This window comes from Stegodyphus dumicola, chromosome 6, assembly GCF_044657685.1.
Source record: "Stegodyphus dumicola isolate Sdum_Otavi_A_Nest chromosome 6, ASM4465768v1".
Lineage (NCBI taxonomy): Eukaryota > Metazoa > Arthropoda > Arachnida > Araneae > Eresidae > Stegodyphus > Stegodyphus dumicola.
The window spans coordinates 90,146,039-90,159,897 of NC_140773.1; the positions used below are offsets into that span (position 1 = coordinate 90,146,039).

Below are 13,859 nucleotides of genomic sequence, written 5' to 3' on the forward strand. Positions count from 1 at the left end.
CAATACATTTAATCATTTGAACACATTTTACATTATATTTTACATTCTATTTTTACATCTACAGAAGAATAAAATTAAGATCCTGTTTTGTAGATTAGAAAACTAAATGATGAATCTGCGATCTTCATAAAAGTCAAAATTGTGTCGTTTAGCCGTTAACCTTATCAAATATTTCCTGACAGGAAAAAAAATCACGGGTATCCTGTGAGGAATATCTGTCTAAAAACTAATGTAAGTTAAAAAAATAAACTTCATTAATGCATAAATTTTTTATTCATTGATTTTTTTATTGGTTCCGTATATTCATGAGTGACATATTTTAGAATGGCTATAAAAATAGCAAATACAGCGTATATTGCTGAGGATATCGCATGCCCTTTTTTATGTACTATTTCGTTCGTTTCGTTTTAAAATGATTTTTGAATTTTCAAATTTCCGTAGTATACTTTTTGCTTAAATTTTCGAGTAACTTGAAATTTAATAGAAAGTTCGGTTGCAGCTGATGTGAAAGTATTTTAAATTCTTTCATTTCAGAGTTTTTCCCTTTTCTTTTCGTATTAAAAAATAATTTACCAATATCACACTGAAGTATAAAAAAATTCTTATAATAAATTAATTAAACATTCATTATAAGAAATTTCTCAATATCATACTGAAGTAAATGAGATATGCACTGATATTATGTGAGGAACATGAATATAAAAAAAATAGTGATTTTTTTATTTTTCTTATATCAATACTTTTTCAAATGATTTTACATGACGTCAATGTTATTTAAAAAATTTCTGCCTAATTCCCTGCCCTTATTTTTTTATGTAAATATACTATTTTTAAATCATACTGTTTTGATGTAAATATTTGTTATTCAAATTGTTCAGATTTTTGTATAATCTTAAAATTCATAAAATAATTAAAGATACACTTCTGGATAAACAAGTATCTCCTGTTGTATGAATTAATCTAATTAATTTTCGTACTCGTGTTAGCTTTTGCCGCAAAAGCAATGAAATGTCCTTTAAATTACATGTGATCTAAAGCCCATTTCGTTTCCAATTAGTTATCTCTTTGTCTTCTTATTTACCTCATAGGGTATCCTCTATCTCCTTCCAGCATGCCTAATGCCTTCCTGGTAGTACACTCGGCGCGTATTCGACAGGTCCAGATTCGAGTCCCTGCGAGGGCATTGCACATTTTTGACGTCTGCTGCTTGAAAATAGCCTAATGACTCTACAACCTTTATTTGTTCTCTAATCTAAGGACTCTTAAATACCAGATTATTACTTGAGAAATATATTGTTGGGTATTGCTGTCCACCTTTTTAATTCGAGCCCCGAAAAAAAATTGCTGAAGCTTTTACGTAATGGTGTATCACATTGATGTCTGAAAGATGATACGAGGTGTCATCTCGGTAAAAAAGCATTCGTTGATATAATATTTACAGTTGTCTATACGAAAGTATTAATTATACAAATCTCTGCCAATTTTGAAAAATTTGAAAATTTTGGTATTGAACTTGTTGAAATGTATTGAATATTTTACTCATTAACATTTCGCTCTACAGGGATCGTGAAAAAGTTAGAAAAAGTTTATATTTAGAGATTTCTTCCAGCCACGGTGATAAAACTGTTTTCAGAAATTCCCTGTCTTTTATTTCGAGAAATTTGTATAAATGGACGCAACATTAATCTAAAAACGACGATATATATATATATCTGATGAATAGATATGAGCAAACCGAATGAAATATTAAATTAAGTAGAAACTATCGCTGTCAAATATTAATACATGAAAAACTAATTAACTAAATTCCTAGAGCATTCTTTCTTTAAAATATGTGTGTGCAAAGCTTAATTACATACTGATAAAAATTTTCTTATTACGAGAACATGTATTATGACACAAGTCTCCTAGATTAAGAAAATGTATTAATAAAAAAAGTATTCATTCCATGGATAAAGGATACAGTCTAACAAAAAGATGAATTTCACTAGAAATAAAGAGCATTAAGAAAATTTAATTTATAAGAGAAGCAGAATGCTGTGTTAAGGCTTAATTTTTAAAAACAAATTTTAGAAGTCTTAAAGAAAATTATTAAAAAAATGCTAATGTTATTCGCAGCAGTTTAGTTTTCTTCCCCGTTTTTTTATTTTTTTAAAAAATTTTTTTAAGCTTAATGGAAAAGTAAGTGTTCCCTCAACTTCATGGTGCAAAGTTTTAAAATGATTACTTCAAGCTATATTGACCCTCGCCTTGTTTACGACCGTAGCATGTGTTTTCATCTCCGTACAGATGGGAATAAGGGATTTCAACAAACTAGAGGGTTGGAATATCTCCCGCGGCTATCATTACTATAGTTATAAAAAAAAGCCATAAAGAAAGAAAAGCGGCCTTCAATTGTCAATTTTGAAGTAACAGACTTTAATAGACTTCTTTTCTTCTTGACAAAAAGCGACTTGAGTCAGATTTTACAGGAAAATAATTACAGATTCAATACAGCAAAATAAATTTTTGGAAGTCTAATACTTGTCACATTTATATGATTCCTTATCTAGCAGATGTGTTTAATATTAAAATTCAAGAAAATTATTCTAAACAATTGAAATGAAAAACAGATTAAGAAATTATTTTAGACTGCTCATAAATAATAGTATTAAAACATATTTTATGAAAGGAGTTTATAATACGTAATCCTAAAGTTCTTTAAGATTATTTATTATAAACTCTTCATAAGTGAATAGAAAAATAAACTTTATTGTAGATACAGTTTATCTTCCTGTTGTCCAGGATATTAGTGAATATTAGGATATTTTGTAGGATAAAGTTTTTCTCTGGTTTCTGGTTAATGTAGAAAAGAAAGTAATGAAAACTGTTATAAGTTCAAGAAAACAAGACTCTAAGTAATCGAAATGAGAGGCATATGCATTGCTCATAAGTTTTTAAAAAAAAACCCTTTGACGCAGAATGTTAATAATTTAGATTATTTTCGTCTCTTCCAGTTTTAAAAGTTTTAAAAGTGTGTAATGTGTAGCATTAATCATCAGGGGCTCTGTTTCCGGTAGATTTAAAAGAGAAAGTCATGGAAATTATTACAAGAAAAGTTAATGGATACTAAAATGAAAGCAAATATTTATCACGAACTTTAAAGCATAAAATAAATTTTTCCGTAAAAGTCCTTTACAATTTTCAATTTTTGCAAAATATATTAATTTATTGCTTCAGTGTTTGCCATTTTTATAATAAAAATGAAAGCTTAATGATTTTTGCAATAGAAATGAAACCATAGGAGCTAAAAAAAGACAATATCTTTTTGGTCCTTATTTTTGTTACAAATCCCAAAACATTCTAGAATGTTGTGGAATGTTCGGGAATAGTCTGGAACATCCCAGCTGATTGTGAAACATTCCAGAACATTCTCCAATGTTGTGGAACGTTCTAGAACATTGTGTATCATTTGAAGCCTTTTTTTTGTATGCCTGAGGCTACCCATTGGTAGGGGTATATAAAGCAAGATCCTTAGTGGGTTCGAAACATCAGTTTCTTCTCAGTGAAGTGCAGTGAGTGAAAAAAAAACAGTAAAGTTTGAGTAATCAAAGTGATACAGTGACTGAAAAATAAAAAATCTCAGTGACTCAAAAATAAAAAAATAAAGTGTGTACGAAGTGTATTTCTAAATAAAAAGTTGATTTAATTTATATTTTATAGAATGCCCAAAAGTAAAGGAGGAGATCTTGCCGTTCTGAAGCAAATTGGTGAAACAAAAGGAACAGCGAAAAAACGAAACAGTCGAAGAGAGCAAAGCACGTTTACATTCCCAAAGAAGGAGCACCGTGAGAAGCAAAGAACCCGAAGAACAATGAAATGAATGAGTTGAAGAATCAAGAATTGCGACACAATCTCATGATAAAATACGAACACTGGGGGGAATTATTTACTTGCACGTACCGGAAAACGTTTTTAAATAATAAAAGACCAACACTAGCGGAATTATTTACTTGCACGCACCAGGTGGCACCGGAAAAGTGTTTCTACTATATTGATTGCTGGCAAGAAATACGTGCTAAAACGTCGCACTTCCACTGGCATCCTCCGCCAATTATCTTCTGGGGCGAAAGCGCACATAAAAACCTCTCTAAGCCATGGTCATAACATTGCAAAACTTGCGAGGAAATTCTGAAGTGATGGGAGAGGCTCTATTCATACTCTCAGGAGATCTACGACAAACATTTCCAGTTATCCTCACGTCAATACCAGAAGATAAAATCAATATATGCTTAAAAAAATCGCATCTCTAGCCACACATACAAATACGGCGACTAACAAAAAATATTAGAGTTGAACTATGGAAAGACGAAACAACAGCACATGTTGCTCAAAAACGTTTACAAATAGGCGAAGGCCTACTGACCAAACGACCAGCCTCATTCAACTCAACAGTCATTTCTGCAACATAGCCAATACTGAATACGAACTCATCGACCAAATTTATCCAAACATTGTTCACAACTATACCATTCCAGAGTGGATATTTCAAAGGGCAGTTTTGGCAGCTAAAAATAATATTGTTGATGATATTAACTTTAGTATTCAAAAGAAAATTCCAGGTGAAGATAGAATATACAAATCGATTGACACAATGGTAAACGTTGAAGAAACTATGAACTTCACTACAGAATTTTTAAACTCTTTGCAAGTACCAGGAATGCCATTACACTGCTTTCGACTGAAAATTGCATCTGCTATGACACTATTCAGAAACCTCAATTAACTATATTACGGAACAAGAATGGTCGTCAACAGCTATCGAATAGCATCATCGAAGCCGAACCTATGACTGAAAAGGAGGAAGGACACATATCATTTACTCTCAGAATACCACTGATATCTACTGAACTGAAGCTTCAATTTTAAAGACTTCAATTTCCAATCAAATTATTCTATAGTTTTACAATTAACAAGGCGCAAGGACAACTTTAAAACATTGCGGAATCATTCTCAAAGACTTCTGGTTTTCTCACGGTCAGCCATATGTAGCTTGCTCTCGAGTAAGAAATTCGAAACATTTGTAGATATATACCCCATATAACAAAATGAAAAATGTTGTTTATAAACAAGTATTGTAAATAGTTCGAATATGTTTTCAATAAAATATTTTACCTCTTATATTTTAAAAATTAGCCTTTTATTCCAACTGCCATACTGTCTTATATCAACTCCATGAGAGAAGCCGGCTACCCCAGCTAGTATTATATGTAATTCTGAATTTATAAATCAAGTGCGATAAAAATCATTGGTCTTTATATTACATAAGAATATCTTTCTTATAAAAATTTATTCTTTATTTGTGATGGAATTAACTTGTATTTTATTTTGTAAAGCAATTTACTTGCAAATATACTTCTTCACTAAAATGGAAAATGATTCTTATTATTACAAAATAAAGAATGTTAATTAATATATCAGAACATACTTTAATATTAACTAACAGAAAAATTCAATACGTTTTTACTGCATCTGCCTGTGTGTGAGGCATTTTTCATCCGTAATAACTCTTAGATGAAGCTTTCATCCACCATAAAACTTACATTAAAAATTCCATTTTTCGTATTTAAACATTCTACATTCATATAAAGATTGATTAGATTTTGGTGAAAATTGGACAACCGGAAATTGTATAATTTATATGTACTGTTTTCGAATCAAATAATAGGACTTTCAATTTTATAAAGAATAAGATTCGCAGATTTCCATGAAAATAATCAGAAATAAAAAAATTTCTGAAAAAAATTTATTTTGCAATGATGATCATTCTAATCTCAAACGTAGTTAAAGTGTTTTTATTATATTTAAACTCCTTTGTAATTAATTTCCGATTATCAGCTTGAAAGGTAATTGACAGATTTGCTGTTTATCTTGAATTTTATCGCTACATACTTCAAAGTTTAGTGCACTCAGTGTGGTATTTTAAAAAGGACTTTTTTCATTCTGCTAATTTATAACAATTTATTGACATAATGTGCTCAAGTGTTATACCGTTAAAAAGTAAAAATCAAGCTAAATTTTAATATAAAATATTTTGTGAAAGCGAATATAAATGTTTTACTATTTTTTACAATTATTTATTTCTTTACTATTTTAAATATAATTTTTACTATTATGAATACTATTACTCTGGATGACATGTTACGCTCAAGCGCGTAAAATGATATTTTTCCAAAAGAAATATTTTAATATCATGTCATTCGAATGAAAGATAATCTTATACGAATTTTCTGCATCAGAAGTCTCTGTTGTTATATTCTGTTAAGGCTTTATTGGTATCTTAAATTAATAAAATAATTTTCTTTAACATTACAAATAACTTTAAAGTTTTATCTAAATAACCCAAAAAATATTAAATGATGCATAAGGTATTTAACAAAAATTACATGTCTGTCTCTTCAACGGCTCGTCGTAGACGTCTCGAACAAACTTAAGAAACGAATTATTTTAAATAGGCTTTTTGACTACACGCATTACGTCTATAAAGAAGGTCCCATTAATAAATTGCTAACTTATTAAGACCTTTTTTTAGGGAAATCAAATATGAATCATACAAAGTTGAAGCTGAAAGGAACGCTTGTCAGAATTAGACAACTCTAAAGATATTAACCGATTGTGAAGTTTATATTTTAGGGTAGTAAAATTTAGATAAAACATTTACAAATTTTAACATTTCTGCAAAACTGAAATTTAAAACTCTAATAAAACATACTTTGCTTATCTACATATGAATTGTTATTATCTCCCGTCAATCTATATGCATAGCTAGGATCAAACTCTATCGAGTTTTCAGTGAATAAGCACGAATTAGGATTCTACAATACGTTTTTACTGCATCTGCCTGTGTGTGAGGCATTTTTCATCCGTAATAACTCTTAGATGAAGCTTTCATCCACCATAAAACTTACATTAAAAATTCCATTTTTCGTATTTAAACATTCTACATTCATATAAAGATTGATTAGATTTTGGTGAAAATTGGACAACCGGAAATTGTACTTTATAGGAAGACCAAAACTCTTGTTAAATAAAGTACCACTTGTTTTCTGTTAAAAACTGAAAACCTCCGTTTTTCAGTCTTTAACAGAAAAACGGAAAACGGAGGCAGTACTTTATTTGAAGTTTACAACAGTTTTTAATGAAAAACTATGATTCAAAACTTTTCAGTTTTAGTATTTAAAACTTTTATATCAATGTAGACAACATGTTAGATTTTGGCTCAAATTAAAAACCAGAATTGATACTTTACTTGAAGTTCTAAACAAATTCAACATGTAGAGTCATCAAGTTATTTTCACGCTGGACAAGTGAAAAATGAGCAGTGGCCTCGCCGGAACTTTTTTATTTCAGGCTCCACTGTAGAAACATAAGGTTATTTCGAAGCAGGGAACATGATAAATGAGCAATGCCCTCGCTGGGACTCAAACCTCGCACCTCTCGAATACGCGCCGAGTCTGCTGACCATTACACCACGAAGACATGTTAATAAGACGGGAGAAATACCTTATAACTGTACTCTGTAATTATCTAAAACTTCTTAAATTTGGTTTTAAAACCAAGTGTATGATTGCGAACAACATATAACAATTGTAAGCATTAAACGTCTTCTTAGAATTATGCTAACTAGAACGAGAATAAGCGCATTATGAAGACGAACTCTCATTATGACACAATTAAACATATTAGCCTCAGTCCTCAATTTTGAGTTCGTTTTACTTTTGCGTGGAGTCTCTTCTCAACGAAAAGGATGCAGCCATAAATGTTACAGCTATGCATTATTTTTAAAGAAATGATATAACAAATATAAACAATGTAGAGAATATAAAAACTAAGGTATTTATTTCAACGCTTAACTCTCTATCGAGAATTCTAAATATATGCCGTTTTCAAAGCTTTTTTGATTGCTAAGTCATTGATTCGTGAATCAGAAACACTATATGACTGGGGATATACTACGATCGATGCTATACTTTCAGATCAAAGCATGAGAACTAATGTGTACACGAGCACATCATCTTATGGACAATAATCGTGTTATGTCTGTCTTTCGCGAGTGAGAACAGAATAGTAAAAAATGAATAGTGTTTATAATTAAGAGTGAGCCGTACAAAGTTTATAAAGAAGTTAGATTTTATATGGTATAAACCATCAAACGGACTTATTAGTTTGCTTAATAGTCGTTCCTATTCCTACAATTCCATGTCTTAACAGGGAATTAGCGAGAGGTCATGTACTGATTACATTAGATTCCTTTTCGAAAAATTTTAACTAATTAAAAATTCGAATAGAGAATTCTTACTTCGAATAGAGGGATGAATAAAATGTCAAGCAGGGAAACTAAGTAATTTGAAGCTGAATAAAATAAGTTTCAGATCGATTTTTACTGTGACTGCTTATCACTGCAATACGAAATTCATTTCGCTGAGATATCGTTTAAGGGGTTTGACATCCTGTGTAACTTCCACATGCGGTTTTTGTTTTGGTTTGGTTTGTTTTCTTTCTTTTCTTTTTGTGTGTGTGTTGAATTATTATAAAATCTGTTAAACAATTTCTTAAATTTTAAAGTATGTAAACATAAAAAATGCTTTTTGTTTCAATGGAAAAGTTTTGTTTTCTTACTGATATTTTCGTTTATTAATTCCTTCTTAATGTTACTGAGGATATAATGATAAACTAAGTTTGTTAATAATTCTGAAACTTATGATTAAAAAATCTGATATGTATACCACATGACTTCCTTGTACGGAATATTAAATTATACGCCCTTTTTCTTGCATCTCATTTACACTTATTGAATTAAATCTACTTCGTCGATAGCGCATAAACCACAATAGAATAAATGCACTCTTTAAAATTCACTGTATTTGCTTACCATAGCGACACTCTGACGCTAGGCTCACTTGACAGCGTTATATTTCGTTCATATTATAACTCAGAATGCACAAAATTTATATCATTTGAAGAATTATCTAATCGTTGCCACGTGTTCTATTCAAATACTATAATAAATCTAGAACGATATATAAAAGAAATTAAACAAGAAAAACAAAAAAGAAACAGTTTTTCACAGACGATTCACTATTTCTCATTCAATTAATTCAGTTCTCACTTCGCGACGAGGCAAAAATAAACATAAAAACTCAAAATATCTACATAAAAAATTACGAAGTAAATCCTAAACAAATCTACGAACAAATCTACTGTTCTGCTGTTTCAAATGTAAGCAAATATGTCCGCCATGTTATTTAAAAATTAGTTATTAACCGCACTTAAACAGCTTTTAAGTTGTTGATAATTGTACAACTATTGCTTGGAGATTTACATAGGCATAAAAACCTTAACCGAAAGGTAAGAACAACATAATTCGATCATTTTTTAAACCAAAAAACGCGCATTTTACAAACATATAACAATAAAATAACTGAGCTCACTGAGCCGAGTAACAGAGTGGATATATATATATATATATATATATACTTTGGGGCGGCTGATTGCAACCAAAATATGAGGTGCACATCTACATGTTATAGCATTCCTACATACAAAATTTTAACGTTTTGAGGCTACTCGTTTTTGAGTTATGCGAGAAACGTACGTACATTCGTGCGTACGTACGCACAGACGCCACGAAAATTTCTCTTCAGAATTCATTTTAAATCAGTTTTATAATTTTTTGGGGAAAAGAGTCTTTTATTCTGTCCTTATGTACAGATTTCACGCAAAAACATCGTTAAATTGCATTCGATAGTGGTCAAAATGGATATTTTCGTTGAAATATGCTGCTTGAAACTTTTCGCGATTACAATACTTCCTTTTTACTTCGTACAAGGAAGTAAAAAAGAGTGACTTCAGGATTTTGAAGATTAAAAAGTTTAAGTTCTGTGTGTTAAGTTATGTGTTGTTTTTAGCCTGTAAATGTCCGATATTTACATAATTTCAGAAAACAATTAGCTGGTTTCTAACCCTCTAAGTGGAGCGGGTTTTTGAATCTGTTATGAAGACATGCATTTCAACAGCCTTTATTAGACGAATTTATATATTTACTTGTTTTAGGCTCTATTTATATAAACTTACATTTATTAAGATGACATTTATGTTTTTAAAGAAAGTAACCAAACCAAATATCTTAAATTATAAGCTAACATATGGCAAGTGACAAAAAATCTCATAACCGGATAAAGTCGGTCATGGCAATGTTAGAGAATTAAATACCTACAGCATTCGATATTTCTACATAGTACTTATTATAAAATTTAGAGATTAAATTTATTATAAAATTTGAAATGGAATGAAGTAAAATTCATACAACAAGTGGATGAATTAAATTAGCAATAAAAAATTCTAGCGGTATATTTACATCATCAGAAACAAAACGTAAGATACAACTTCTTAATGGTAATGCTTATAAATTTCTCGAGTTTATTTAGTCTTGCATTGATTGTACGTAGAAAAATGTCATAAAATTAGTTATAATTTCTGAACGAAAAAAGGGAGATAGGCTTTAAGAGTTTTGAAAATATTAGAAATGTTATCAAAAAACGACTTCGTTAAACTGGAATCTCACATTAAGAGCTTCCTTATCACACAAGTTAATAGACTATTGACAACAACTAGACTATTGAAAGCTAGTTAATATTAAAAACTAGCTAAAAACTAGCATTTAAAGAACCTTTAAATGAAAGCTAGTTTTTAGCAGACTCCTTACCGGAGTGAAAAGATGTGCTTAAGAATGCTGCGATGCATTTTGCAGGAAAAAAAAGCAAAAAATATTATTACGGATTATCTAAAATTAATCCGAATGAAAGTGCTCGGCGGTGATGCTCATTAATGCATTCGCTACTGGACATTGCATAATTATTTTTGCATACTGCAAATGGCGCCCAGTTGATTCGTCGCAAGGGTTCCCGAAGTTTGATTCAACCAACAAGGCTTCTTGTGAAAGGGAGATGATTATCTTAATGTAACAAAGAAAGCAATGGTTGAGCTTTTTTCCCTTTCAGTTTTTTGTCTTTGCCAGCAAGTCTACACTGCTTTGGCGACAATAAAATCCAAAGCAAGAAATCGGTAACGAAACCTGAGAATGAGATATGTGTTTCGTTGCTGCCTGATATCAAACTCTTGTGTTCTATTTCAAATCTCAGATTAGTTCAAAGAAAAATTTTTCTGTGATTTACATTGTAGTAAACAGTATTCTATAATGCTCCTATTTAATGTTGTCTTTCAATAAATGAATAAGACAACAAATGGATAATCATTTATTTCATTAGAAATTCAATTTACTGATGATAACAGATTTCACTTTGATTTAATATTAAAAATTTTAAATATATCCAAACGAAAGTATCGTACATTTTTAATGTCATTCCCAAGAATGTCGTGAACTTCAGTAATTTGGAAATATAGGTATGATTTGCTTAAGGGGAAGTTAAAAGCATATATTTGGTGCTTTAAAATGTTAGTACAAATTCTTTGTTGAATTAGCTTTGCTTTCAGAATTTTTCAAATGGTTTTGATTCTTTGTTGTAGTACTCAGTAACAGGAAATATCATAAGTACATAAGAAAGCTAATAACCATTATATCAACGAACTGCAGAACTTTTGGAAGAATTTAATAAAGCTGATAATATTATTGAAGTAAGCATCGCTGATATGTAAAACCGACTAAAGCAGGAAAAACATTCAAAACAGAAATGGCATCATCGAGCGAAACTAAGATTGCTCAAATTAAAAAAAATTGTCAAACGAAACAAAAATTAAACTGTTTGCTTTATTCAGATAATTAGATTTACAAAACATGTTTCATATGGTACATATTTTTTGAAATTGGTACAACGTGAATCATAATTTAACCAGAATCATAATTTTTTAATTTTTAAATTATGATGAGCCTGTCTTAAAATCTAGCGAGTTTGATCAAATAAATGTGAGTGAATCACTACACAAATTGAAGGGGGTGATTTTAATTTTCATTCTATAATTTCATTAGAAAATCTTATATTTCCAATTCGATATTTTAGAGAGCTTACGTTTTAGTCGTTTTAGTCATTTTGTGCCCGCGTTCTTTCACTAGTTGACCTTGTTATATTCTTATGATTGCACGAGCGGTAGGAATTTAATCTAAACTTTCTTCGCGCGAATGACAAGAATCCCTATCTGAAACTATAGGAAAACAAATTAAAATAGGCCCAATTCTTTCAACAGAAGCTAACATGTGCATGTTGATGATGTAGTTAAAAATTATAGGAAATTTATTTTTATCTCTTATGGGATTAAGGAATTCAGAATAGCTGTTAAAAAAGAGAATTATCTTCACAGAATTACATATAATAATCAATAAATTTTAAGAATATAAATAAAAAAAGGAAAGATGTAAGAACATATTTAAAATTTTGCTTATCAAATTCGTGGTATCTTTATATCGAAATTAAGTAGCAAGTATGAATAATTAATTAAAAATAAACCAGTAATATTTAAAAAATTTATTGTTACTTGCTGGAGAAACGTAATGATAAGGGTACTTAAATGTTATACGCACGAGATCTATATGACGCGATATTAGTACAGTAAGTTGCATAGCAGTTAAAGTCGTAAGATGGCTTGAGAACAGGGTTGCTAGATTCAGACTTAAATTTAAATATAGCGCCGAACTAGAAAAGAACCAAAAAAAATCAAATTAAAATACATTTAAATTGCATTAATAATAAAGTAGAAAATTTACTTGGTTAAATAAAGATTGAATGAAATTAATCGTAACGTGACTGGATTAAGAAAAGATCTGAAGAAAGAAATTGAATTAAATTTCATTTAAATGCCTAGGACATAAAAGAGGCCTTATCTGTTTGGAATTTTTAAAATCCGCTGAAGAAACGCAATCAAGCAAATTAATTAATAATCTTAGTTAAACACATTTCAGATGCTTATCACAGAAGAATGGACTTCTTAGTTAAGTTTTGTAACTTAACCTTGTTTTTCGTACTAAATCTTTGTATAATTCGAATGCATGTAACAGGATATCTTTGGTAACGCGTTAAACGAATTATAGAATATCAGATTCTTACGAAGCTCAAAGCCGGAAGAAGAATAATTTTCACTTACCGACATTCCGTCATCTAGTTACCGTACACTAATTTTCGATTTTCGGGAAGCACAGTAAACTCACATCTAACCCCATATGATCAAAAAAGGCATTTTGACAGATTTTACGCGGAAGGGGACGATAAAGTCGACTAGTCGCACTTTGGACAGGAAGTGTTTTGTCCGTTTTATTTCTATCACTCTCATAATAATTCAGATACTTCCTAGAATTGTTAGTTATTTCTGTCGTCATCAATAAATACGGATTTCTGAGCTTTTATTTATTTTTCCTCCCCTTTCCGAACTTTAAACCAATGATTTAAAAATTACCATTTATTGTTCAGCGAAATATATACATTTTCCTCAGAGAAAAAAGCAAAACAATAGTGTTTGGTAATTACATTTTGCATCCGCTTAATTGCTTACCTCTATGTTGACTGTTTTTCTAGATATAAAAAAGATTAGGACATTAAGTTTTAGAAAATCTTTATAACTGCTCTTTTCAAATAAGTTATTTCTTATTAGAAATGGCAGTGCATCTCTGACGTGACTGTAGATTACGAAGTCTACAAATTTTGGGTTCGCTCTCCTTTTTATGTTATAAGTAAACTACAGCCTCCGCAATAACTCAGTAACTAAATAAGAAGTAAATATTCTGAAATTGTTTTACTTAATTGAAAATCTAAATAGTTCGCAGCAATATATAACTGTTAGAATTTGACGGTATAAGTACGCATTTTTAAAAT

General features: G+C 30.1%; 1 protein-coding gene across 1 annotated transcript in view; it reads right to left on the bottom strand.

Moving 5' to 3' along the window:
• The window catches only part of LOC118186553 (beta-1,4-galactosyltransferase galt-1-like), a 28,595-nt gene extending 15,329 nt beyond the window's left edge, over positions 1-13,266 (bottom strand). The window contains exon 1 of the mRNA XM_035356660.2: positions 13,135-13,266. Coding sequence (XP_035212551.1) covers positions 13,135-13,140 — 6 coding nt within the window. The 5' untranslated portion in view covers positions 13,141-13,266. The remainder of the gene's footprint in view (positions 1-13,134) is intronic.
• Between the last annotated feature and the right edge of the window lie 593 nt (positions 13,267-13,859).